General features: G+C 44.1%; 1 protein-coding gene across 4 annotated transcripts in view; it reads right to left on the bottom strand.

Annotated features, from left to right (window-relative positions):
* The window catches only part of LOC118396256 (protein piccolo-like), a 98,810-nt gene that overhangs the window by 26,701 nt on the left and 47,246 nt on the right, over positions 1–24,863 (bottom strand). For 2 of the 4 annotated variants that reach the window (XM_052465837.1, XM_052465838.1), the window contains exons 5-16: positions 23,698–24,729; positions 23,010–23,275; positions 19,027–19,813; positions 13,865–14,918; positions 11,595–11,663; positions 11,018–11,044; positions 9,215–9,306; positions 8,722–8,797; positions 8,454–8,579; positions 4,682–4,790; positions 2,806–2,873; positions 2,479–2,720 (exon numbers count right to left, since the gene is read on the bottom strand). In XM_052465837.1, coding sequence (XP_052321797.1) covers positions 2,479–2,720; positions 2,806–2,873; positions 4,682–4,790; positions 8,454–8,579; positions 8,722–8,797; positions 9,215–9,306; positions 11,018–11,044; positions 11,595–11,663; positions 13,865–14,918; positions 19,027–19,813; positions 23,010–23,275; positions 23,698–24,729 — 3,948 coding nt within the window. The remainder of the gene's footprint in view (positions 1–2,478; positions 2,721–2,805; positions 2,874–4,681; positions 4,791–8,453; positions 8,580–8,721; positions 8,798–9,214; positions 9,307–11,017; positions 11,045–11,594; positions 11,664–13,864; positions 14,919–19,026; positions 19,814–23,009; positions 23,276–23,697; positions 24,730–24,863) is intronic. The other 2 variants (XM_052465839.1, XM_052465840.1) reach the window with 2 other exon arrangements.

Genomic DNA, 24,863 nt, shown 5'->3' with positions numbered 1-24,863 from the left:
GATACTACGGTTTTAAACTTCAGTTACTATGTCCATGATACTACGGTTTTAAACTTCAGTTACTATGTCCATGATACTACGGTTTTAAACTTCAGTTACTATGTCCATGATACTACGGTTTTAAACTTCAGTTACTATGTCCATGATACTACGGTTTTAAACTTCAGTTACTATGTCCATGATACTACGGTTTTAAACTTCAGTTACTATGTCCATGATACTACGGTTTTAAACTTCAGTTACTATGTCCATGACACTACGGTTTTAAACTTCAGTTACTATGTCCATGACACTACGGTTTTAAACTTCAGTTACTATGTCCATGATACTACGGATTTAAACTTCAGTTACTATGTCCATGATACTACGGTTTTAAACTTCAGTTACTATGTCCATGATACTACGGTTTTAAACTTCAGTTACTATGTCCATGATACTACGGTTTTAAACTTCAGTTACTATGTCCATGATACTACGGTTTTAAACTTCAGTTACTATGTCCATGATACTACGGTTTTAAACTTCAGTTACTATGTCCATGATACTACGGTTTTAAACTTCAGTTACTATGTCCATGATACTACGGTTTTAAACTTCAGTTACTATGTCCAAGATACTACGGTTTTAAACTTCAGTTACTATGTCCATGATACTACGGTTTTAAACTTCAGTTACTATGTCCACGACACTACGGTTTTAAACTTCAGTTACTATGTCCACGATACTACGGTTTTAAACTTCAGTTACTATGTCCACGATACTACGGTTTAAACTTCAGTTACTATGTCCATGATACTACGGTTTTAAACTTCAGTTACTATGTCCATGATACTACGGTTTTAAACTTCAGTTACTATGTCCATGATACTACGGTTTTAAACTTCAGTTACTATGTCCATGATACTACGGTTTTAAACTTCAGTTACGATGTCCATGATACTACGGTTTTAAACTTCAGTTACTATGTCCATGATACTACGGTTTTAAACTTCAGTTACTATGTCCATGATACTACGGTTTTAAACTTCAGTTACTATGTCCATGATACTACGGTTTTAAACTTCAGTTACTATGTCCATGATACTACGGTTTTAAACTTCAGTTACTATGTCCATGATACTACGGTTTTAAACTTCAGTTACTATGTCCATGATACTACGGTTTTAAACTTCAGTTACTATGTCCATGATACTACGGTTTTAAACTTCAGTTACTATGTCCATGATACTACGGTTTTAAACTTCAGTTACTATGTCCATGATACTACGGTTTTAAACTTCAGTTACTATGTCCATGATACTACGGTTTTAAACTTCAGTTACTATGTCCATGATACTACGGTTTTAAACTTCAGTTACTATGTCCATGATACTACGGTTTTAAACTTCAGTTACTATGTCCATGATACTACGGTTTTAAACTTCAGTTACTATGTCCATGATACTACGGTTTTAAACTTCAGTTACTATGTCCATGACACTACGGTTTTAAACTTCAGTTACTATGTCCATGACACTAAGGTTTTAAACTTCAGTTACTATGTCCATGATACTACGGATTTAAACTTCAGTTACTATGTCCATGATACTACGGTTTTAAACTTCAGTTACTATGTCCATGATACTACGGTTTTAAACTTCAGTTACTATGTCCATGATACTACGGTTTTAAACTTCAGTTACTATGTCCATGATACTACGGTTTTAAACTTCAGTTACTATGTCCATGACACTACGGTTTTAAACTTCAGTTACTATGTCCATGACACTACGGTTTTAAACTTCAGTTACTATGTCCATGATACTACGGATTTAAACTTCAGTTACTATGTCCATGACACTACGGTTTTAAACTTCAGTTACTATGTCCATGATACTACGGTTTTAAACTTCAGTTACTATGTCCATGACACTACGGTTTTAAGTAGCAGTAGGTTAACCAGAGCCCCTGAGTAGGATAGCTTTGGTCAGATGACAGATGAAGGACCTGTCCTTGTCATGGAGATGCTGAGCAGACTTTTCTGAAGTGACTCTATAGGACCCGGGAGGAAACTCACAAGGAGAGGTTCAGCAGACTGTAAAGGTCATGGTGTACAGTCAGAGAAGTTTCATTCAGTTGGTTGAGATGCATTATATTACGTCTATCATAGAAAATAGCTAATACTATGTGTATTTACACACTCACACACACAAAGACACACAACCACACTAGCATGATCTCTCTCTCTCTCTCTACACACATATCATGCATGTATCTATATAATTAGTGTAATGTTCCTGTAATCCACAATGCAGACAAAGCAATGGATCTAGACCTCCTCACACGCATGCACCATGCACCATGCACCAGACACAAACACACACACACACGTCTATGACTTAATAATGATGAACTCACCAACCACATGGCTGTAGTAACACAATCTACAGAATGCTATGGGCTCTTAATATCATAATGTACAACAGGTAGAGGCAGTACCTTGGTGCTGTGGCGTTGTTTCTTGTTGATGGCTGGGGAGGCAGGCTGGCCGGGGCTGGGGACGGCACTAGAGCTGGCCGATGCATTGCCTGAGTGTAACAGAGCTGAGCGGTCCAGGGCAGAAAGGACCCCTACTGGCCCCCCCACACCCAGCCCCATTCCAGGGGCCTGTTGTTGGGACACCTTCTGCAGCTCTGCAGCCAGTTGCTTAGGATCCACTCCTGGAGAGCGCTGCCTGTCACCTGCACACACACACATTCATGTGTCATTATGACTCAGTGGTCATGATTACTATGTAGGATACCCACAACCATACTAGTGACATACCAGGCTTCAGCTGGGCGTGGTTCTCCAGGGCCTGGGGGTGATCAGCGTCAGACAGCATGTTCAGATCACTGAGAGACAGGAAGGTCAAAGGTCAAATTTAGTTTTTGATATGAATTAAGTTGGGATGAGAGAGACATGATAAATTTGAGAGGAGATGGATGAGAGGAGAGAGGGATGGAAGGAGAGAGAGGGATGAGAGGAAAGAGGGTTGGAAGGAGAGAGAGGGATGAGAGGAGAGAGGGATGGAAGGAGAGAGAGGGATGGAAGGAGAGAGGGATGGAAGGAGAGAGAGATAGGAGAGAGAGGGATGAGAGGAGAGAGGGATGGAAGGAGAGAGAGGAGAGAGGGATGGAAGAAGAGAGAGGGATGGAAGGAGAGAGAGGGATGCGAGGAGAGAGGGATGGAAGGAGAGAGAGGGATGAGAGGAGAGAGGGATGGAAGGAAAGAGAGGGATGAGAGGAAAGAGGGATGGAAGGAGAGTAAGGGATGAGAGGAGAGAGGATGGAAGGAGAGAGAGAGATTGAGAGGAGAGAGAGGGATGAGAGGAGAGTGGGATGGAAGGAGAGAGAGGGATGAGAGGAGAGAGGGATGATAGGAGAGAGGGATGAGAGGAGAGAGAGGGATGAGAGGAGAGAGAGGGATGAGAGAAGAGAGGGATGAGAGGAGAGAGAGGGACGAGAGGAGAGTGGGATGAGAGGAGAGAGAGGGATGAGAGGAGAGAGAGGGATGAGAGGAGAGGGGGATGAGAGCAGAGAGAGGGATGAGAGGAGAGAGAGTGATGAGAGGAGAGAGGGATAAGAGGAGAGAGGGACAAGAGGAGAGTGGGATGAGAGGAGAGAGAGGGATGAGAGGAGAGAGGGATGAGAGGAGAGAGAGGGATGAGAGGAGAGAGGGATAAGAGGAGAGAGGGACGAGAGGAGAGAGAGGGATGAGAGGAGAGAGAGTGATGAGAGGAGAGAGGGATAAGAGGAGAGAGGGACAAGAGGAGAGTGGGATGAGAGGAGAGAGAGGGATGAGAGGAGAGGGGGATGAGAGCAGAGAGAGGGGTGAGAGGAGAGAGAGGGATGAGAGGAGAGAGGGATGAGAGGAGAGAGAGGGATGAGGAGAGAGAGGGACGAGAGGAGAGAGGGATGAGAGGAGAGTGATGAGAGGAGAGAGGGATAAGAGGAGAGAGGGATGAGAGGAGAGAGAGGGATGAGAGGAGAGAGGGATGAGAGGAGAGAGAGGGATGAGAGGAGAGAGGGATAAGAGGAGAGAGGGACGAGAGGAGAGTGGGATGAGAGGAGAGAGAGGGATGAGAGGAGAGAGAGGGATGAGAGGAGAGGGGGATGAGAGCAGAGAGAGGGATGAGAGGAGAGAGAGTGATGAGAGGAGAGAGGGATAAGAGGAGAGAGGGACAAGAGGAGAGTGGGATGAGAGGAGAGAGAGGGATGAGAGGAGAGAGGGATGAGAGGAGAGAGAGGGATGAGAGGAGAGAGGGATAAGAGGAGAGAGGGACGAGAGGAGAGTGGGATGAGAGGAGAGAGAGGGATGAGAGGGATGAGAGGAGAGGGGGATGAGAGCAGAGAGAGGGATGAGAGGAGAAAGAGGGATGAGAGGAGAGAGGGATAAGAAGAGAGAGGGATGAGAGGAGAGTGGGATGAGAGGAGAGAGAGGGACGAGAGGAAAGAGGGATGAGAGGAGAGAGGGATGAGAGGAGAGAGAGGGATGAGAGGAGAGAGAGGGATGAGAGGAGAGAGAGGGATGAGAGGAGAGAGGGATGAGAGGAGTGTGAGGGATGAGAGGAGAGAGGGATGAGAGGAGAGAGAGGGATGAGAGGAGAGAGGGATGAGAGGAGAGAGAGGGATGAGAGGAGAGAGGGCGCTGTTTGACTCACAGTCTGACACAGAGCTCCGCCTCGGCACACGGCTGACTCATAATGCACTGCACCTCCTCGTAGGTCTTCCCCATCAGAGGAACCCCGTTCCACTCCAACACCTGCATTCCTACAGAGAGAGACCATATTTGAGACACATCTTTCCCTCAGATTACACAGACCCACAAAGAATTTGCAAACAAATCCAACTTTGATAAACTCCCATATATATTGGGTGAAATACCATAGTGTGCAATCACAGCAGCAATATGTGTGACCTGTTGTCACAAGAAAATGGCAACCAGTGAAGAACAAACACAAAGAACAAACAACCCATATTGGTAGTTGAACTATTTGCAAATCGTTATAACACTGTACATAGCCATAACTTGACATTTGAAATGTCTCTATGCCTTTGAAACTTTTGTGAGTGTAATGTTTACTGTTCATTTTTGATTGTTTATTTCACTTTTGTTTATTATCTATTTCACTTGCTTTGGCAATGTAAACACACAGCTCTGGAAAAATGTAGAGATCACTTCGAAATAATCCGATTCTCTGGTTGTACTATTTATAGGTATGTATTGGGGTAAAATGAACATTTTTGTTTTATTCTATAAACTACTGACAATATTTCTCCCAAATTCCCCCCCAAATGTTGTAATTTAGAGCATTTATTTGCAGAAAATGACAACTGGCCAAAATAACAAAAATGATGCAGTATTTTTTGTTATTTTGACTAGTTGTCATTTTCTGCAAATAAATGCTCTAAATGACAATTCTAAATGAGATCAATTCTCGATAATGCAGTCAGGGCATGAGACTAGCTCAGACTACGAACACCTGGCCTGGTTCTCAGTGCATCTCAGAACACAACACAACCCAACCAAGCTTCCAAGCGTAACTCTTTCTCAAGGGTAGGCTCCAACTCTTCCAAATATACCACTGCCTTTTCTGTTCATGACTAGAGCATCTTTTTTTCAGGTTCTCGTTCACACAGCTGACAAGGCTCAGAGAACACGCCAGAGAAAGTCAAGTAAGGTAGGATAGAAATAGAGAGGGAGAAAATGCACAGCAAACTCAAACCCATGGCAGCCTCGGCGCTGTGGCTGCACTTACACAAACGAAACCTCGTCTTCACATGAGACTTTTGCTTACGAAGCAACTCGCCAGCTGCTGTGACGACAAAGGATTGAATTAACATCTCTCTCTCTCTGTAGATTAGATAGTCAAGGCCACAGAAACATTTAGAACATGCTACCGCTCTCCCCCTCCCATTTCCCCACTCCTCATCTCTTCTCCCTAATTTTTTCTTATTTCTATCTTTCTCTGCTCTCTGCCTCTTGTCCTCTCTCCCTCTCTCTCATTCTCATTCTCTCTCTCTCTCATCCTCTCTCTCTCTCTCTCTCTCTCTCTCTCTCTCTCTCTCTCATTCTCATTCTCATTCTCTCTCATCCTCTCATCTCTCTCTCTCTCTCTCTCTCTCTCTCTCTCTCTCTCTCTCTCTCTCTCTCTCTCTCTCTCTCTCTCTCTCTCTCTCTCTCTCTCTCTCTCTCTCTCTCTCTCTCTCTCTCTCTCTCTCTCTCTCTCTCTCTCTCTCTCTCTCTCATCTCTATCTCTCTCATACTCTCTCTATCTCTCTCATCCTCTATCTCTCTGTCTCTGTCTCTCTCTCATCCTCTATCTCTCTCATTCTCTCTCTCTATCTCGCTCATTCTCTCTCTCTCTCTCTCATCCTCTATCTCTCTCATTCTATCTCTATATCTCTCATTCTCTCTCTCTCTCTCTCTCTCTCTCTCTCTCTCTCTCTCTCTCTCTCTCTCTCTCTCTCTCTCTCTCTCTCTCTCTCTCTCTCTCTCTCTCTCTCTCTCTCTCATTCTCTCTCTCTCTCTCATACTCTATCTCTCATACTCTCTCTATCTCTCTCATTCTCTATCTCTCTGTCTCTGTCTCTCTCTCATCCTCTATCTCTCTCATTCTCTCTCTCTCTCTCTCTCTCTCTCTCTCTCTCTCTCTCTCTCTCTCTCTCTCTCTCTCTCTCTCTCTCTCTCTCTCTCTCTCTCTCTCTCTCTCTCTCTCTCTCTCTCTCTCTCTCTCTCTCTCTCTCTCTCCTCCTTCTTCTTCTCTCAGCAAAGGCTGTCACATGTCTCTAGCGTCACCGCCTGGGTGTGACGTCACCACGTCTGAACTGAGCGTGACAAAGAGAGGGAGTAGATGAACCCTCACATACCTAACTGCAGTGGATTATGCTATTGAACCATAAAGAACAAGGCTTTCCCTCTGGTTCAACACAGGGGGTCTGGATGCTCAAACATGTACCACGTCAGTGTAAATCCCCCAAATATATCAGTGGGAGAGATCTACTGTCACATTGTTCAGGATGTCTGGTAGTTAGGGTGCTGTGTTCTGAAGTTTCTTCTCCGTTCTTATCTTCAGCCTGTGGCCTGTACTAATCTGTGCTTCAGACAGAAGAGTTTTACAGAAATATGAGTGTGTGTGACTGTGTGTGTGCGTGTGTGTGTGTGTGTGTGTGTGTGTGTGTGTGTGTGTGTGTGTGTGTGTGTGTGTGTGTGTGTGTGTGTGTGTGTGCTAAATACAGTTTCTAATGTGACAGTGTGTGTGACAGTGTGTGTGACTGTGTGTGTGTGTGCTAAATACAGTTTCTAATGTGACAGTGTGTGTGAGTGCTAAATACAGTTTCTAATGTGACAGTGTGTGTGACTGTGTGTGTGTGTGTGTGCTAAATACAGTTTCTAATGTGACAGTGTGTGTGCGTGTGTGACTGTGTGTGTGTGTGTGTGTGTGTGCTAAATACATTTTCTAATGTGACAGTGTGTGTGACTGTGTGTGTGTGTGTGCTAAATACATTTTCTAATGTGACAGTGTGTGTGAGTGCTAAATACAGGTTATAATGTGACAGTGTGTGTGACTGTGTGTGTGTGTGTGCGTGTGTGTGTGTGTGTGTGTGTGTGTGTGTGTGTGTGTGTGTGTGTGTGTGTGTGTGTGTGTGTGTGTGTGTGTGTGTGTGTGTGTGTGTGTGTGTGTGTGTGTGTGTGTGTGTGTGCTAAATACAGCATAATGACTAATCCTGTGCAGGCATCTCAAAGGGGCAGAGTAAGTTGACAGAGCTTTTTTTGTGGCTATCTGACATCTCAGAGAATAACACATGACAGGTGCAAACGCCCGCTCACACGCAGGCGAACCCACAAGCTCTCTCTCTCTCTCTCTCTGGCGCTCAGATAGCCTGGCAAAGATATTCATAGTAAGCTGACACTGGCCTGGTATTAATAATATAATAATAGATTCCTGCTTAAATCATTAGTTTATCGGCTCTCCTCCAGAACACTTGTGAAATGATCAATATACCTCATCCAGCTGAACTAGTAAAAATGTAAATGCTACAAGATGAACTTAGGAGTTATGATATACCACGATAAGAATGTTAGATTTTTCCAAATGTCACTTACCTTTTTTCTTTCTGCACAGATTAACATACTCACTTTATATTTGTAAATACAGTATATTATTACAATGCATAATACTTCTTCTATTACTTGTTATTTTTATTTGACTCTTATTATTGTATTATATTTGAGGGAGCTAGCACGCAATCATTTCTCTGCACCTCTTCTACCTGCTGTAAACTGTGTTTTCATCGGCTATAACCCACAGTACTTTCTCAACTTTAAATCAGTGTGTCCCTGTATGACCAGAGAAGATTACTCATCTCTTGTTCTCTCCTCCTTCTCTTGCTCTACTTACACCTTACACACACATGTGCACATACACTTACCTTCCACCACTTTCCCTGTCTGTTCAGCCACTCCCCCGAGCGTAACCTTGGCAATGTAAGCTCCTATCTCACCACGACTCCCAGGAATCTCTTTCCCTCCCACCACACGAATCCCCAGGCCATTCCCTGCAGGGAACACACGCCCACACCAATGAAACAGGTCTGAAATGTCATATAAGAATTCCAGAGTTTGAGATCCTATTATTCCATTTGAATAGCCATAGATCTGTACATTATAGAATGTTTACTGTATGTGTGGGTGCTCTACCTGAAACACTGCTGTCCTTGGGGTCTCTCTGTACTTTGATCCGGATGTGAGGATACACATAGGGAATCAACTTCATCTGTGGGAGGGACAGGGACATCAGAACAGTCCAGATCCAGTACATTGATTACAACAACGACAACAAAAATACTGCAGCACTCCAATACAACTCAACTAAAGACAGTCACTACCAATGTACATTCAATTATGAGAAAATATAGGATATTTAAGAAATAAGGTACATGTGGTATATGGCCAATATACCATGGCTAAGGGCTGTTCTTAAGCACGACACAAGGCAACACCCGAAGTGCCTTATTGCTATTATAAACTGGTTACCAAAGTCATTAGAACAGTAAAAAAAATGTTTTTGTCATACCCGTGGTACAGGCTGATATACCACGGCTTTCAGCCTATCTGCATTGAGTCTCAAACCAGCCAGTTTATAATGTATTTTATTAAATGTAGTCAACTAGACGTATCCAGCTCCTCTAACCTGTCTCCTGTCCAGAGCTTGTCCGTTTACCCGATGTTGTCTCTCTGCAGGCTTGTCAAACCAGTCAGTGTCCTCCCTCCTCAGGTGGTATGCTACACAGGGACAGAGACATGGGGAGGGGGAGACGGGTGGAGAAATGCGGACAGGGACAGAGACATGGGGAGGGGGAGACGGGTGGAGACATGCGGACAGGGACAGAGACATGGGGAGGGGGAGACCGGTGGAGAAATGCGGACAGGGACAGAGACATGGGGAGGGGGAGACGGGTGGAGACATGCGGACAGGGACAGAGACATGGGGAGGGGGAGACGGGTGGAGAAATGCGGACAGGGACAGAGACATGGGGAGGGGGAGACGTGTGGAGAAATGCGGACAGGGACATAGACATGGGGAGGGGGAGACGGGTGGAGAAATGCGGACAGGGACAGAGACATGGGGAGGGGGAGACGGGTGGAGACATGCGGACAGGGACAGAGACATGGGGAGGGGGAGACGGGTGGAGAAATACGGACAGGGACACAGACAGAGAGGGGATAGTCAATGGTCAAACCCTTTACAAGCAGGATAGATGCCCAACTCCAAATCAACCGCTAGCCTCTAGCCCCTGACCCTATATTACGCACTTTATATAGATCTGAAGGTATTAGCAATATTGTAATATCTCTAAGTCACTCTCTGCTAGGCTTGGCAGAGTCTATGTGAATGATCAGATCTACACAAGTGCCTTGGGGCGGGAACTAGGTGGCTATGTGGAATTGGCATGAGTAGCACCCCCTTAAAATAATTTATAAACACATCCTTCGCTCCATGTCTACTGCTTCTAGGTGATCAGTGATCTGAGCTAGCTGGAGAAGTGAAGGCAGAGTGGTGAAAACCCTGCTCTGTCCCATCCCCAGTTGTATTAGATTAGTGACCCCTTCAGAGACTGATGGGGATGGATGTATTTCAATTAGTTATGGCATGCAGAGGGACCCCTGTGTGTGTGTGTGTGTGTGTGTGTGTGTGTGTGTGTGTGTGTGTGTGTGTGTGTGTGTGTGTGTGTGTGTGTGTGTGCGTGTGCGTGTGTGTGTGTGTGTGTGTGTGTGTGTGTTGATAAACAGGTCATGCCAAGAGATAGTGAAAAATCTCCACAATGGGTCAGGGCCACAGTAGAGACACGCTGAAGGTGGACGCAGGAGAGTGTCTTCCACAGTCACAGTACAGTAGTACAGTAGAGTAGTACAGTAGTACAGTACAGTAGTAGTAGGAGTTCCCTTTGCCCTGAGACAGTGAGGTGGGACATTGATAGCTGGTGTTGTTATCAGGGTGATCTAACACCATGATCATTGTTGCATCTATCATCGTGTGAGAGACCCTCGACAACTACTGATGCGTTATTCAGACATGTCATTGTTGTGGTAATGTATAGCTTTTAAATGTGGAGCTGTATCTGAGCCACCTTGCAATGGTGCATGAACATGAATTCCAGAAATGGGTTTGATATATGTACAGAACCATTTAAATGTGGATCATTCCAGAAATGGATTGGGGAACCACTACCGTATACCACCGTATATGATATGTTTACAGTACATTAACATCAAGACATGGGTCATTCCATGATGAGGTTGATATGTGTAAAGTACCATCCAAAAATGGGTCATTCCAGAAATGAGTCTAAAATGTTTGTGTACGTGATACCATCAGCATCAGGTCATTGAGCACCATGGGGTGTGGGGTGTTGTGGGGTGGAAGCAGACATTGTCTAAGCTACATGGGGTTGGGATGTGGTCTGGATTAGACCGTTCACACTGCAGCTCTCACCTTCTATGTTCCAGTTGGGGCCTCCGGCTGGGGTGTAAAGTTATATGTTTTAGAAACGGCTACAACACAATGTCTTGAATCTCACACTTATTCAGTGGACTATGTCTCCATCCACTTACACTGTATATCACATGCACTGAACTACATATAGTGGAGCACATGCTTTGAAAGCAAATAAATACATCTTATAACATTATAGTCCATCAGGGAGTTTGCATTTCTGATTGGAAGTGCATGAAAGATGTTATAATACAGCAATTGTAGAATAATTGTAAAATGATCTACCTACAAATACACGGGTATTTACTCAAATACATCAAATGCATAGCATTGACTTACTGTAAAGTCACATGGATACAAAAGCATTCTAAACATCAAAAGGTAGACTCAACTATATGACATCACAGTGTGGCGACTTATTTTGTCTTGCCAATTCGCACCCTTCCTTGAGGCATGGCTGGGTACGGCTGGGTATGATGATGTCATATTGCGGAGTGTCCCTTTAACATGGTGCTGCTGTATTAGTGGAGGGCAGGCAGCAGGGCCAGTGGGGAGGAACTAAACTAGAATACTCTACCGTGTCTGATACTCTCATGAAAGATTCTGGGATCATCTCTGTTCAGTGTCAGCATGGAGTCATTTAGGGCTGGAACCAAGGCAGATAGACACTCTTATTGATGTAGGGTCAGAAAGAGAGCCTTCTGCTGCTCATCAACTACTAATTCACCTGTCATTGGGGTCAGTTTTATAGTAAATGTAAAACTGTATAACATGCTATTCAAATGAAAATGCTTTGTCAAATGAATCAACTTGCATATATGCTTATTAATGTGTGTGTGTCCGTGTGTTTCTGCTTGTCTTTTCCAAAATACGTAAAGAGAAATGGTGTGCATTCTGAAACTAAATATCAGTAACTACACTATGCTGGGCCAATAGAAACATAGGGGCATGTTGAGGAGTGAGGTTTTGGTTAGGAAACATAGATGTGAGAAGGACAGCTGAAGAGATGGGGAGAGAACACATTAATATGCTACCAATCAGAAGAGAGCATGCACATTACAGTCGCTTGGAAACATTCAAAGCAACCAACATCATGCAAAAGACGATGTCAAGCTTTATTGAAATGGAAACTCAAACACATTTTATCTCACAGCAACATGCATGAATACAAAATGGAACATACCCAAGATGTGCAGGGATGAATATGCTATAAATAACTGCGTAGTGTGACTACAATAACATACACTGAATGTACAACACCTTCCTAATACTGAGTTGCACCCCCACCCCGTTCTGCCCTCAGAACAGCCTCAATTCATTGGGGCAAGGAGTCAACAAGGTGTGGAAAGGATTCCACAGGGATGCTGGCCCATGTTGACTCCATTGCTTTCCACAGCTGTGTCAAGTTGGCTGGATGTCCTTTGGTTGGTGGACCATGCGTGATAAACACGGGAAACTGTTGAGTGTGAAAAACCCAGCAGCATTGCAGTTCTTGACAGATTCAAACCGGTGAGCCTGGCACCTACTACCATACTCTGTTCAAAGGCACTTAAATATTTTGTCTTACACATTCACCATCTGAATGGCACATATACACAATCCATGTCTCAAGGCTTGAAAATCCTTATTTAACCTGTCTCCTCCCCTTCATCTACACTGATTGAAGTGGACTTAACAAGTGACATCAATATGGGATCATAGTTTTCACCTGGATTCACATGGTCAGTCTATGTCATGGAAAGAGCAGGTGTTCTTAATGTTTTGTTTACTCAGTGTACAGTATATCAGTCTACTATAAACATGGATCCAAATCTAAAACTCAAATACACAAACAAATAATCTACAAAATCCTTAGGGGGAAAAATGACATTGCATTGCAATATAAATGTGAGCATAAGCTCTCTGTATTATTACTGCTGTAATAGTATGTGCGTATTTCTGGTAAAGAGACAAAGTGAGTGAGTCAGGTACAATATAAATGGCTGACTGCATCGTCTGAACAATTACAGTAACTAGACCCAGACATAGTGATTCAGCATTATGCCTTTAAAATGGCTGCTGACAGCAGGCCAAGCTCCACAACAGCTGAAAAGTAAATATAAGTATGTCTAAAGGCCTGACCTACTTTCTACAAAAACCAGACACCATTTTCTGTCTGGAGAAGAAAAGGAAAGGAGAGGAGAGAGGAGGAGTGGTGTACTGTAGACAACAGGGCCTGTAGTCCCAGGGTGTTTCTCTCTGTCATCCTATCATGAATCCAACAGCTTGTATAGACTATAGATAGCACCCAGATTGTTGCGACAGTTTACCAGCTACTGTTGCATATTCATTAGTCTCCCACCCATTTAAATAGGTTAACACCTATTTAGTCCACAGAGGCACAGATGCACAGAGGCACTTAAAATGTATTTACGATCACATATAATACATTGTTACTTTTACTGCTCTGTATGCTTACATGAAGCCCTGTATCCATCCCATAATACATTCGGTCAGTGATGAAACCAGGAAGCCAACATATAAAAGAAGAGAACAGAACTGGAGCATGCTAATAACAACACAGACACACTGCCTCATACATAACATCAACCGTATTATGTATCGGCGAAGAAGACAGACAAAAGAAGACAAAATAACAAATAGTGTTGCATGCAGAGATCAAACAAGACAGAAACATAAACCAGAATAAAAGACAAAGACAACATGATGATAAAAGATGTGAAATAATAAGTGATGAGGACAACAGAGACAGAGTCAAAGCCTTCTCAGGCAGACATACAAACAGTCAGGAGCATTGCGACATGTCCAGAGACTCAGGGTGCTGTGAAAGCCTCAGGAGCCATTTACCTTCGCTGTCAGACATCGCTCCCCCCAGATCATCCATGATGAAGGCTATGTCTCTGTCGTAGACCCCACTATGTCCACGTGTAACCCTGGACTCCTCCCTCATGTGCTGCTGGACCTCCGGCAGGGAATGGCTGGAGCCAAACTGGTCTCTGGAGTCAGCTGAGATAGGTGGTAGAGGACCAGCTGAGGCTCTGGCCATGCCCATTGGCTCTCCCACCGGGCTCAGAGGGCTCTCCTCTTCTGAGTTCTGAGCCACGATGGGGATTCGCCCGATGGGCAGGCTGGTGGGCTTGGTCCTGGCCAGTCCGGAGCCGAACGCTGCATCCAGGGCTTCTCCCTCGCTCCTCAGCCTGAGAGAAGAGCTAGACAAGTCCCGTTTGATGGAAAGATCCAGGCCATAGACAGAAGTGGGGCGGGAATTGGGTCGTGAGGAAGGGCGAGAGCTCGTACCGCTGGGGTAGGTGGTGTCATCCTGTAGGGTGGACCTCATGGTGGGTCCCCCCAGGCTAAGGGACTGGCTCAGAGAGCCAGCCAGATTAGTTCCCAGAGAGGAGCCCAGGTACTTCTGCTGCTCAGAGAGGTTCTTCTTCAGGCCAAAGTTGATCTCATCCTGAAGCAGTCTGGCTCGTGTGGACAGGTTGGTGACAGATGAGACTCCAGAACCCAGGAAGCTGCTGTAGTCTGGCTCCAGGTCTCTGCTCTCCTGGATGGGGGAGAATTTTGTTATCTTGGGGTCCATCAGGGTTGCCTTCTTCTGGTTCTTGATCTGTTTCTGGTAGAGCACGGCAGCAGGAAGCTGCTTGGCAGCTTGTTTCTCCAAGGTCAGTCGGCTGATGCTGTACTTCTCAGCCTTAGGGAAGTGTCTGTAGTTGGGGTCAGTGGGGATGTACTGAGGCATGCCCAGGCCTGAGAGGTGCTCCAGACCCTCCGTCCCTCGTCTAAATTCCTGCTTTATTTGTTGCTTCAGGAGCTTCAGCTCATAGGGCTCTTCCATAGAGTCCTCATCTCCTTTACCGTAGCTGTGCAGACGCGAGTTACCCAGGAACGCAGCGACCTAAACAAAGAAAAGAAAATCATCATCATATTGCATAGGATTTTAAGCAATTTTCAGCAAAACCTGCACAAGACACACTGAGACAGAGTATATACAGTGGGGCAAAAAAGTATTTAGTCAGCCACCAATTGTGCAAGTTCTCCCACTCAACAAGATGAGAGGCCTGTAATTTTCATCATATGTACACTTCAACTATGACAGACAAAATTAGAAAAAAAATCCAGAAAATCACATTGTAGGATTTTTTATGAATTTATTTGCAAATTATGGTGGGAAAAAAGTATTTGGTCACCTACAAAAAAGCAAGATTTCTGGCTCTCACAGACCTGTAACTTCTTCTTTAAGAGGCTCCTCTGTCCTCCACTCGTTACCTGTATTAATGGCACCTGTTTGAACTTGTTATCAGTATAAAATACACCTGTCCACAACCTCAAACAGTTACACTCCAAATTCCACTATGGCCAAGACCAAAGAGCTGTCAAAGGACACCAGAAACAAAATTTTAGACCCGCACCAGGCTGGGAAGACTGAATCTGCAATAGGTAAGCAGCTTGGTTTGAAGAAATCAACTGTGGGAGCAATTATTAGGAAGACATACAAGACCACTGATAATCTCCCTCGATCTGGGGATCCACGCAAGATCTCACTCCATGATCATAAGAGCGGTGAGCAAAAATCCCAGAACCACACGGGGGGACCTAGTGAATGACCTGCAGAGAGCTGGGACCAAAGTAACAAAGCCTACCATCAGTTACACACTACGCCGCCAGGGACTCAAATCCTGCAGTGCCAGACGTGTTCCCCTGCTTAAGCCAGTACATGTCCAGGCCCATCTGAAGTTTGCTAGAAAGCATTTGGATGATCCAGAAGAAGATTGGGAGAATGTCATATGGTCAGATGAAACCAAAATAGAATTTTTAGGTAAAAACTCAACTCGTCGTGTTTGGAGGACAAAGAATGCTGAGTTGCATCCAAAGAACACCATACCTACTGTGAAGCATGGGGGTGGAAACATCATGCTTTGGGGCTGTTCTTCTGCAAAGGGACCAGGAAGACTGATCCGTGTAAAGGAAAGAATGAATGGGGCCATGTATCGTGAGATTTTGAGTGAAAACCTCCTTCCATCAGCAAGGGCATTGAAGATGAAACATGGCTGGGTCTTTCAGCATGACAATGATCCCAAACACACCGCCCGGGCAATGAAGGAGTGGCTTCGTAAGAAGCATTTCAAGGTCCTGGAGTGGCCTAACCAGTCTCCAGATCTCAACCCAATAGAAAATCTTTGGAGGGAGTTGAAAATCATTGTTGCCCAGCAACAGCCCCAAAACATCACTGCTCTAGAGGAGATCTGCATGGAGGAATGGGCCAAAATACAGTGTGTGAAAACCTTGTGAAGACTTACAGAAAACATTTGACCTCTGTCATTGCCAACAAAGGGTATATAACAAAGTATTGGGAAACTTTTGTTCTTGACCAAATACTTATTTTCCACCATAATTTGCAAACAAATTCATTAAAAATCCTACAATGTGATTTTCCGGATTTTTTTTCCTTCTAATTTTGTCTGTCATAGTTGAAGTGTACCTATGATGAAAATTACAGGCCTCTCATCTTTTTAAGTGGGAGAACTTGCACAATTGGTGGCTGACTAAATATTTGTTTGCCCCACTGTAACAAAACCTACATATCACAGAAGAGCATTTACTTTAAAATCAGTGGAGGCTCCTCAGAGGAGGAAGGGGAGGACCATCTTATAAAGTGAATTTCATGAATGTTGTTAAACATTTAAAAAGTTAGCTTTTTTTGATAAAACTATACTAAATATATTAATGTCACCAAACAACTGATTAAAACACACTGTTTTGCAATGAAGGTCTCCAGTAGCCTCAACAGCACTCTGTAGGGTAGCACCATGGTGTAGCAGCTATTTTCTGTCCTTCTCTGGGTACATTGACTTCAATACAAAATCCAGGAGGCTCATGGTTCTCACCCCCTTCCATAGATTTACACAGTAATTATGACAACTTCCAGAGGACATCCTCCAACCTATCAGAGCCCTTGCAGCATGAACGGACATGTTGTACACACAATCAAATGATCAGATAATGAATCTAGTACTGAAAGCATAAACTGGAGCCAGCTAGCACTGCAGTGCATAACATGTGGTGAGGAGTTGACTCAAAGAGAGAGAAAGACAAAAGTTGAACAGTTTTGAACAAATTAATTTCTTCAAAAACTAAGGAGAAGCAGCAGCAGAGAGAGAGAGAGATAGCTATGTTTCATTGTATTTTTGTTCACTTTCACTTACTTAGCTAGCTAATGCAGCCAGGTAATTTAGCCTACTCAAACCATTGGCTCAAACAGAGAGGAATGATAATTATGTTAGCTAGCTGGCTAAGAATATCAAACACTGGAACTTTCCAAGTCCAGGTAAGCTTTCGCTTTTTTGTTTTATTACCACCGGGGCCCGCCGGTGTAACAGCTAAACTGCTTGCTGTACACTGTTACTGCGTGATTTTAGCGGGTTTACTAATGTGTTAGTTGTAATGTCTATGTTGACTATGAAGTTAACCATGACTAACCCCATTCCGTACAAATATGCGCAACCGCAGCATTCAAACAAGGCTGCAATGAAAACTAATGGGACTATGGCAACTGTATTGCATCAAAATCTGGGATGTGAACTAAGTTTCGATTCAGCGTTGATTGACATGGTAATGGGCAAATAGTATTTGAGAAAATACCAAAAAATGGACCCCTCTGACGTGGTACGCTACATCGTGACGTAACGTGCATTTGCAACTCATTCTGTGTCATACAGCCTCTCTCCACCAGGTATAACACTTCTCTCGCAGTTTAAAAACAAGAAAGGGACAGGGACAGAGGATACCTAGTCAATTGTACAACTGAATGCATTCATTTTTTGCGTCATCACGACTCAAAAGCCGAGACAGCCACTGTTTACTTCTGAAGATAAATTTAGCACCGCAGCCCTAAAACCCGATTCAAATTCGACACAAACCTTCCAATAGGTATGTAATAACACATTATATAAACTCTTTATAGTGTTTTATTTACATTTTAGAGGTGATAAGTTGAACAGATTGGGTGAAAAAATCAGTTTCCCCACACGACATATCTCCCTCCCCCTTTCACTATTACGCAGTAGGTTTTGCTTCCCCACCCGCCATTTTTAGAAAGACCCGACGGAGCTCATTGCATTCTTCAATCATGCTGAGATGGGCATCATGAAGGTCTTGTCGTTGATTTTGCTGGAAAGGGGAGAAATTGTCCTTTACAATAGTATTACAGTTGATCTGGAAGTAATGCGTTTTTGGGGGCGCTAAAATAAGGTCAATTGTACGGACCAGCACGGTGTACAAAAGTGCATTAGTTAACGTTAGCTAATATCATGACAATGATGTAAGCTGTGTGTAGCGATTAACAGTTATGATATGAAGGTTTGGCTTGGAAATGTTTTTTTGCCTGGTCACAGATAGCTGTTGTGTTGTGCAGAAGTCCACAAGTGAAGGGAAAGGTGAGAGGACAGTGAATAAATGCGAGAAAGAATTATACAACGAGCAAAGTGATGATGCTGTGGCTGCTATGAAAGTGAACTGTGTGTGCGGGTAGTCAAGGGTGTATTCATTCCACCGATTCTGTTGAAAAACTTTTCTTAAACGGAAGCAACGGAATGAAACATAGATAAACTTACCTGAATTTGTCCAATATAAACTTTAGTGCGCAACTGTTTGGACTAATGGTTACACCCTAGATCTGTTAGATGCAAGCAAGAGTGTGCTAGGTGGTATTGAATGTGTCACTGTCTATCACCTTGATTACTCCAATTTGTCTCTCGACCTGTGCACCTACATTATAAACTTTCATTCGTAGGCTAGGTTGTAGCAACCTCATGATGGGTATAGGAAAAATGTGAGTATCATGTAGTAGCCTAAACCAATCGATGTTACATTGAACTGGGTGAATGGAATATGAATGACAGTCATCCAATATGCTGTAATAAAAATAAGGATCATAAAAAAATAACAAAATCCTCCCTAATCTTAAACAGCAACGACCGCCACTGCTTTAAATACATAACAGTTACCTCTGCAGTGCGCCTGGCTTCAGCGACCCGGAGCAGCCTGTCAGCCTTGGACAGGTCCTTGTCAGTCAGGCTGAACCCTGACCCCAGCCCTGCAGAGCCTTTAGTCAGCTGCTCTATGTCCTCTATCAGAACATAGTTCCTGGCGTTGTGGTGGTCGATGTCAGCGTAGAAGGATTCAGTAGATATATTAGACATGGGGCTGGAGGCCATTCTCCTCTCCTCCAGACCCATCCTCAGTTCCAGGCTGTTGTACTTTCCCACCCCATACCCACCCTCGCTGGAGGAGGGTACAATGATGATGGGCTGGTTCCGGATCACCTCGTAGTTGGTAGTGTTCTTGGACTGGTAGCCTGAGGACTGGGCCTGCTGGTGGGAGTGGGAGGCCTGGGGGTAGGACAGGCTGGGTACAGAGGAGTAAACTGACTGACTTTGGTAGGGGTGCTGCTGGTAGAGGGCCTGTTGCTGGTACAGGGTCTGCTGGGGGTAGTGGCTGGTGGCATTGGTCTGGGGGACATACTGGGCATAGTGGGAGTAGGGACTGGTTAGAGTGGAGTACTGAGAGTCGGCCTCAGTCTGAGGGGGGATGAACTGGTCAAACTCTGACTGGGGAGCTGTCCTGGGTCTCTCCAGGCCGTGATTGCTACCTCTGGTCTCCCTGATGTTGCTGACCTCACTGTCTGACATGTAGTCTCTCTCCTCAGCCACACCCTGCAGGTAGGCCCTCTCTCTTTTCTCTCTCTCCTGCAGCAGGGCATCCTTACGACGGTTGATGCCCATCTCAAGGTACCTGTAAAAAGGAGAAGATGGGATAGAATTTACAGTGGCTTGCGAAAGTATTCAACCCCCTTGGCATTTTTCCTATTTTGTTGCCTTACAACCTGGAATTAAAATAGATTTTTGGGGAGTTGTATCATTTGATTTACACAACCAGCCAACTACTATGAAGGTGCAATTTTTTTAATGTGAACAAACAAGAAATAAGACAAAAAAACAGAACCCCCCCCAAAAAGGCAATACTTTGTAGAACCACCTTTTGCAGTAATTACAGCTGCAAGTCTCTTGGGGTATGTCTCCACAATCTTGGCACATCTAGCCACTGGGATTTCTGCCCTTTCTTCAAAATAAAACTGCTCCAGCTCCTTCAAGTTGGATGGGTTCCGCTGGTATATAGCAATCTTTCAGTCATACAGATTCTCAATTGGATTGAGGTCTGACTAGGTGAACCTCTGGTGAAGGTGAACCTCTGTCCAGTCTCAAATCTCTGGAAGACAAACAGGTTTCCATCAAGAATTTCCCTGTATTTAGCGCCATCCATCACTACTTCAGTTCTAACCAGTTTCCCAGTCCCTACCAATGAAAAACTTCCCCACAGCATGATGCTGTGATTGTGTTCTCGGGGTGATAAAAGGTGTTGGATTTGCGCCAGACATAGCGTTTTCCTTGATGGTCAAAAATCTCAATTTTAGTCTCATCTGACCAGAGTACCTTCTTCCATATGTTTGGAGAGTCTCCAACATGCTTTTTGGCAAACACCAAACGTGTTTGCTAATTTTTTTCTTTAAGCAATGTTTTTTTTCTGGCCACTCTTCCATAAAGCTCAGTTCTATGGAGTGTACGGCTTAAAGTGGTCCTATGGACAGATACTCCAATCTCCGCTGTGGAGCTTAGCAGCTCCTTCAGGGTTATCTTTGGTCTCTTTGTTGCCTCTCTGATTAAGGCCCTCCTAGCCTGGTCTGTGAGTTTTGGTGGGCGGCCCTCTCTTGGCAGGTTTGTTGTGTTGCCATATTCTTTCCATTTTTTAATAATGGATTTAATGGTGCTCTGTGGGATGTTCAACGTTTCTGATATTTTTTATAACCCAACCCCGATCTCTACTTCTCCACAACGTCGTCCCTGACCTGTTTGGAGATCTCCTTGGTCCTTCTGTAGCTCAGTTGGTAGAGCATGGCGCTTGTAACGCCAGGGTAGTGGGTTCGATTCCCGGGACCACCCATACGTAGAATGTATGCACACATGACTGTAAGTCGCTTTGGATAAAAGCGTCTGCTAAATGGCATATATTATTATTCATGGTGCCGCTAGCTTGGTGGTGCCCCTTGCTTAGTGGTGTTGAAGACTCTGGGGCCTTTCAGAACAGGTGTATATATGCTCAGATCATGTGACACTTAAGTCCACCTGTGTGCAATCTATTTAACTAATTATGTGACTTGTGAAGGTAATTTGTTGCACCAGGTCTTATTTAGGGGCTTCATAGCAAAGGGGATGAATACAAATGCACCACCTTTCCTTTTTTTTATTTTTGCAAATATTCTTTTTTCACTTCACCAATCTGGACTATTTTGTGTATGTCCATTAACATGAAATCCAAATAAAAATCCATTTAAATTACAGGTTGTAAAATAGTACTGCACTGTACATGGCCGTGATAAGATATTTGCCCCCTTTCAGATTCTCTATTTTCTCTATTTTCAACCAAAAACTGATATTAGATAAAGAGAACCTAAATTTACAAATAACAAAAAAAAGTATACTTATAACTTTTAGTGTCAGCGTTTGTTGCTGGCATGTCATCCCTAAGTTTGTTTATCTTGCCAATGAAAAAGTAATTAAAGTAGGTCGCAATATTAGTGGGTTTTGTGATGAATGAGCCATCTGATTCAATGAATGATGGAGTCAAGTTTGCTTTTTTCCCCAAAATGTCATTTAAGGTGCTCCAAAGCTTTTTACTATCATTCTTTAAATACTTTATCTTTGTTTCATGGTACTGTTTATTTTAATTTTATTTTTTAGCTTAGTCATATGATTTATTAATGTCCAGTATGCCAATCAGTTGGGCTGCCAGACTTATTTGCCATACCTTTTGCCTCATCCCTCTCAACCATACCAGTTTTCAATCCACGGGGATGTAACAGTTTTAGTCATTTTCTTAATGGTTGTGAGCTTATTAGTAACTGGAATCAGCAATTTTATAAATGTGTCAAGTGCAGCGTCTGGTTGCTCCTCATTACACACCACAGACCAGCAAATATTCTTTAAAGCATTAACATATGAATCACTACAGAACTTTGGTTTGCATAGATATGAATATTATATTGTGATCACTACATCCTATGGATTTGGATACTGCTTCAAAGCAAATATCTGCAGTGTTAGTAAAAATGTGATCAATAAATATTTGTAACTACCCTGGTAGGTTGACTGACAACCTGAACCAGGTTGCAGGCACTGGTTACAGTTAGTGCCACCTTCAGCTGCAATGACTCCAACCAAATGCTTCCTGTAGTTGTTGATCAGTCTCTCATATCGCTGTGGATACATTTTGTCCCACTCTTCCATGCAGTTGTGTCTTAACTCAGCGACACTTGTGGGTTTTCAAGCATGAAGTGCTCGTTTCAAGTACTGCCATCACAACTGCTCAATTGGGACTTTGACTTCAAATGAGTTGCTTTTGAACCATTTTCATGTAGACTTGAATGTATGTTTTGGATCATAGTCTTGTTGCCTAACCCAGCTGTGCTTCAGCTTCAGTTCACAGACGGATGGCCTGACATTTTCAGGTAGAATTCTCTGATACAGAGCAGAATTCATGGTTCCTTCTATTAAGGCAAGTCGTCCAAGTCCTGATGCAGCAAAGCATCTCCAAACCATCACGCTACCACCACCTTGCTTGACCGTTGGTATGAATTGGTATGAGGTTCTTATAGTGGAATGCAGTGTGTGGTTTTCGCCAGACATAATGGGATCCATCTAGTCCAAAAGGCACCTTGAAGCACCTTCAGTCATCAAGACTCTTGAAAGAATGTTCAGATCAGTCAAAAGTATACATTTTTGGATGACAAGGGTCCCATTATGCCTGAGGGGGGAGTGATCACTTCATACAGACCCATGTGTTCTACTCATCTAAAGTATGCTATTGTATTGTAAATCAAAACTAGTTCATAAATGACTTGCCTCTTTCCCAAATGGTAAAATAAATAAATAACCTCAGCTTGGCATCAATCTCCTTCTCCTCCTCATCTAGCTCGGCCTGTTTCCTGCGGAGCTTGGATGACTCTCTCTCCACTAGATCCAGCTCCTTGTCAATGTCCTGCAGGATCTTGGCCCGGGCCATGGTGGTGTGACGGCCAAGCCGGCGGCGGGCTGAGTTGGTGCTGTAACCTGATGGGCCGGTCAGAGGGTCATCTTCAGGGGGTGGGTTGGGAAGGGTTCTCTTCACCTTCTTTCCAGTGCCTGACGTTGAGCTCTGTCCCTAGGACAGACAGAGGAAACATCAATAAGACAACAGATAAGATAAGTATCTGAGAGTACTTTAAGATGCAGTTCGGGATCTTAAGCAAAAAAAATTGTAACATATCATAAAAATTTTTAAAAAAAAAGTTTTTATGTAATAATCATGTTAATTGCAGGACGAAATAAATCATACGTAATGGATGACATAGAACACATTTGTATGAAGTAGTACAGAAAAATCGAGGACCCGTTTTGGCTTGTGAGCAAAACTACTAGTTGAAATTATACAAAAGATCTGGAGCAACACTTTAACACTATTGCAAGGTTTTTACTTTCAACAAACATTTCAACAGCATGCAATCAATGTGTTTTACTATGCCTTTAGCATGGTCATATTTAACACTATTTTATATTCCCAGTATTCTTACTGCAATGACTTACAGAGTAGCTGTCTGAGTAGTGGTAGCCTATCCTGTCCTCGGTGGTATGGCTGAGAGATTTTTGGTCAGATATAGACTTCTGCCCAGGCTTCAGCATCATAGGGCTGGAGGAAAACCTGGTCGGGTCAGTGGTCAGCATGTTTTGCCCTCCCTCCATGGCCTTACTGGAGGAGAGGGTGGACACAGTGGAGTAGAGCACCTTGGGGGACTTGGGGGTGATGTCTGCCGGTGAGGGGTGCCTCTGGTCTGCGTCTGTCTGGCAGCTGAGACTGCCACCTCTCTGAGAGTTCTCTGGGGCTGAGATGTGTTTGATGATCTCCACCTTAGTGTCCATCTGGATGCTGGGGCGTTTGATGCTCCCGGAGTGGTCTGTCTGGACAGAGATCTCTGCAATAGTCTGAATGGCAATGCTGGAGACCTTAGAGCCACCGTGTTTCCCCTCACCACTGTGCTTACTGGAGCGGGAGCGCCGCCGCGACCTGGCTGGCATGTCCCACTCAACCTCCTGGTCCTCCTCATCATCAGTCTGAACACTGCTGTCTACACCCTTCCTGTAGTTCCTCTTCCTCCTCCCTACATACATCCTGTCTACTGAGTCCTCATCGTCTGTCTGGACCCCACTGTCCACTATCCTCTTCCCTACCACTCCTGTACCATACCCCTGGTCACCAGGCTGGTTAGACCCTGCCGGTTGTTTCCTACTGAGCTGCAGTTGGTCCTGACCTCCACCCTCTCTCTGACCCTCACTGGTTACATACTGCCCACCCTCTAGCTGGGTGACAGTGGATGAGGTGGTGGACTCATCTCTAACAGGCCAGTATTGGCAGTTATCCCCAACCCCTGTATACTGCTTCTCTAGCAGGTTGTCTGACCCTGTAGTACTGTACTGCTCATCTAGCTGGTGCTGTAGCTGCACCTGGAGTTGTTGGATCTGCTCTAACTGTTGCCTCTGCTGGTTGTAGGTCTCTTGCTGGGCTACAAGTTGCGCCTGGTGCTCCTCTTCCTGTTGCATTAACAGCTGCTGTTTCAGAGCCTGTAGAATAGAATAGATTAACATTATTGTCGATCACCTTACAGTAACTGATTACAAACATATTAAAAACAGTGAGCATGAACAGTGACCACGACACCCCGCACCATACATTAACACAGGAGACATATACCGTA

The sequence above is a fragment of the Oncorhynchus keta genome, chromosome 17 (genome assembly GCF_023373465.1).
Source record: "Oncorhynchus keta strain PuntledgeMale-10-30-2019 chromosome 17, Oket_V2, whole genome shotgun sequence".
Lineage (NCBI taxonomy): Eukaryota > Metazoa > Chordata > Actinopteri > Salmoniformes > Salmonidae > Oncorhynchus > Oncorhynchus keta.
The sequence above is the reverse complement of the archived record's forward strand: the minus strand, read 5'-3'. Positions and strand labels throughout refer to the sequence as shown.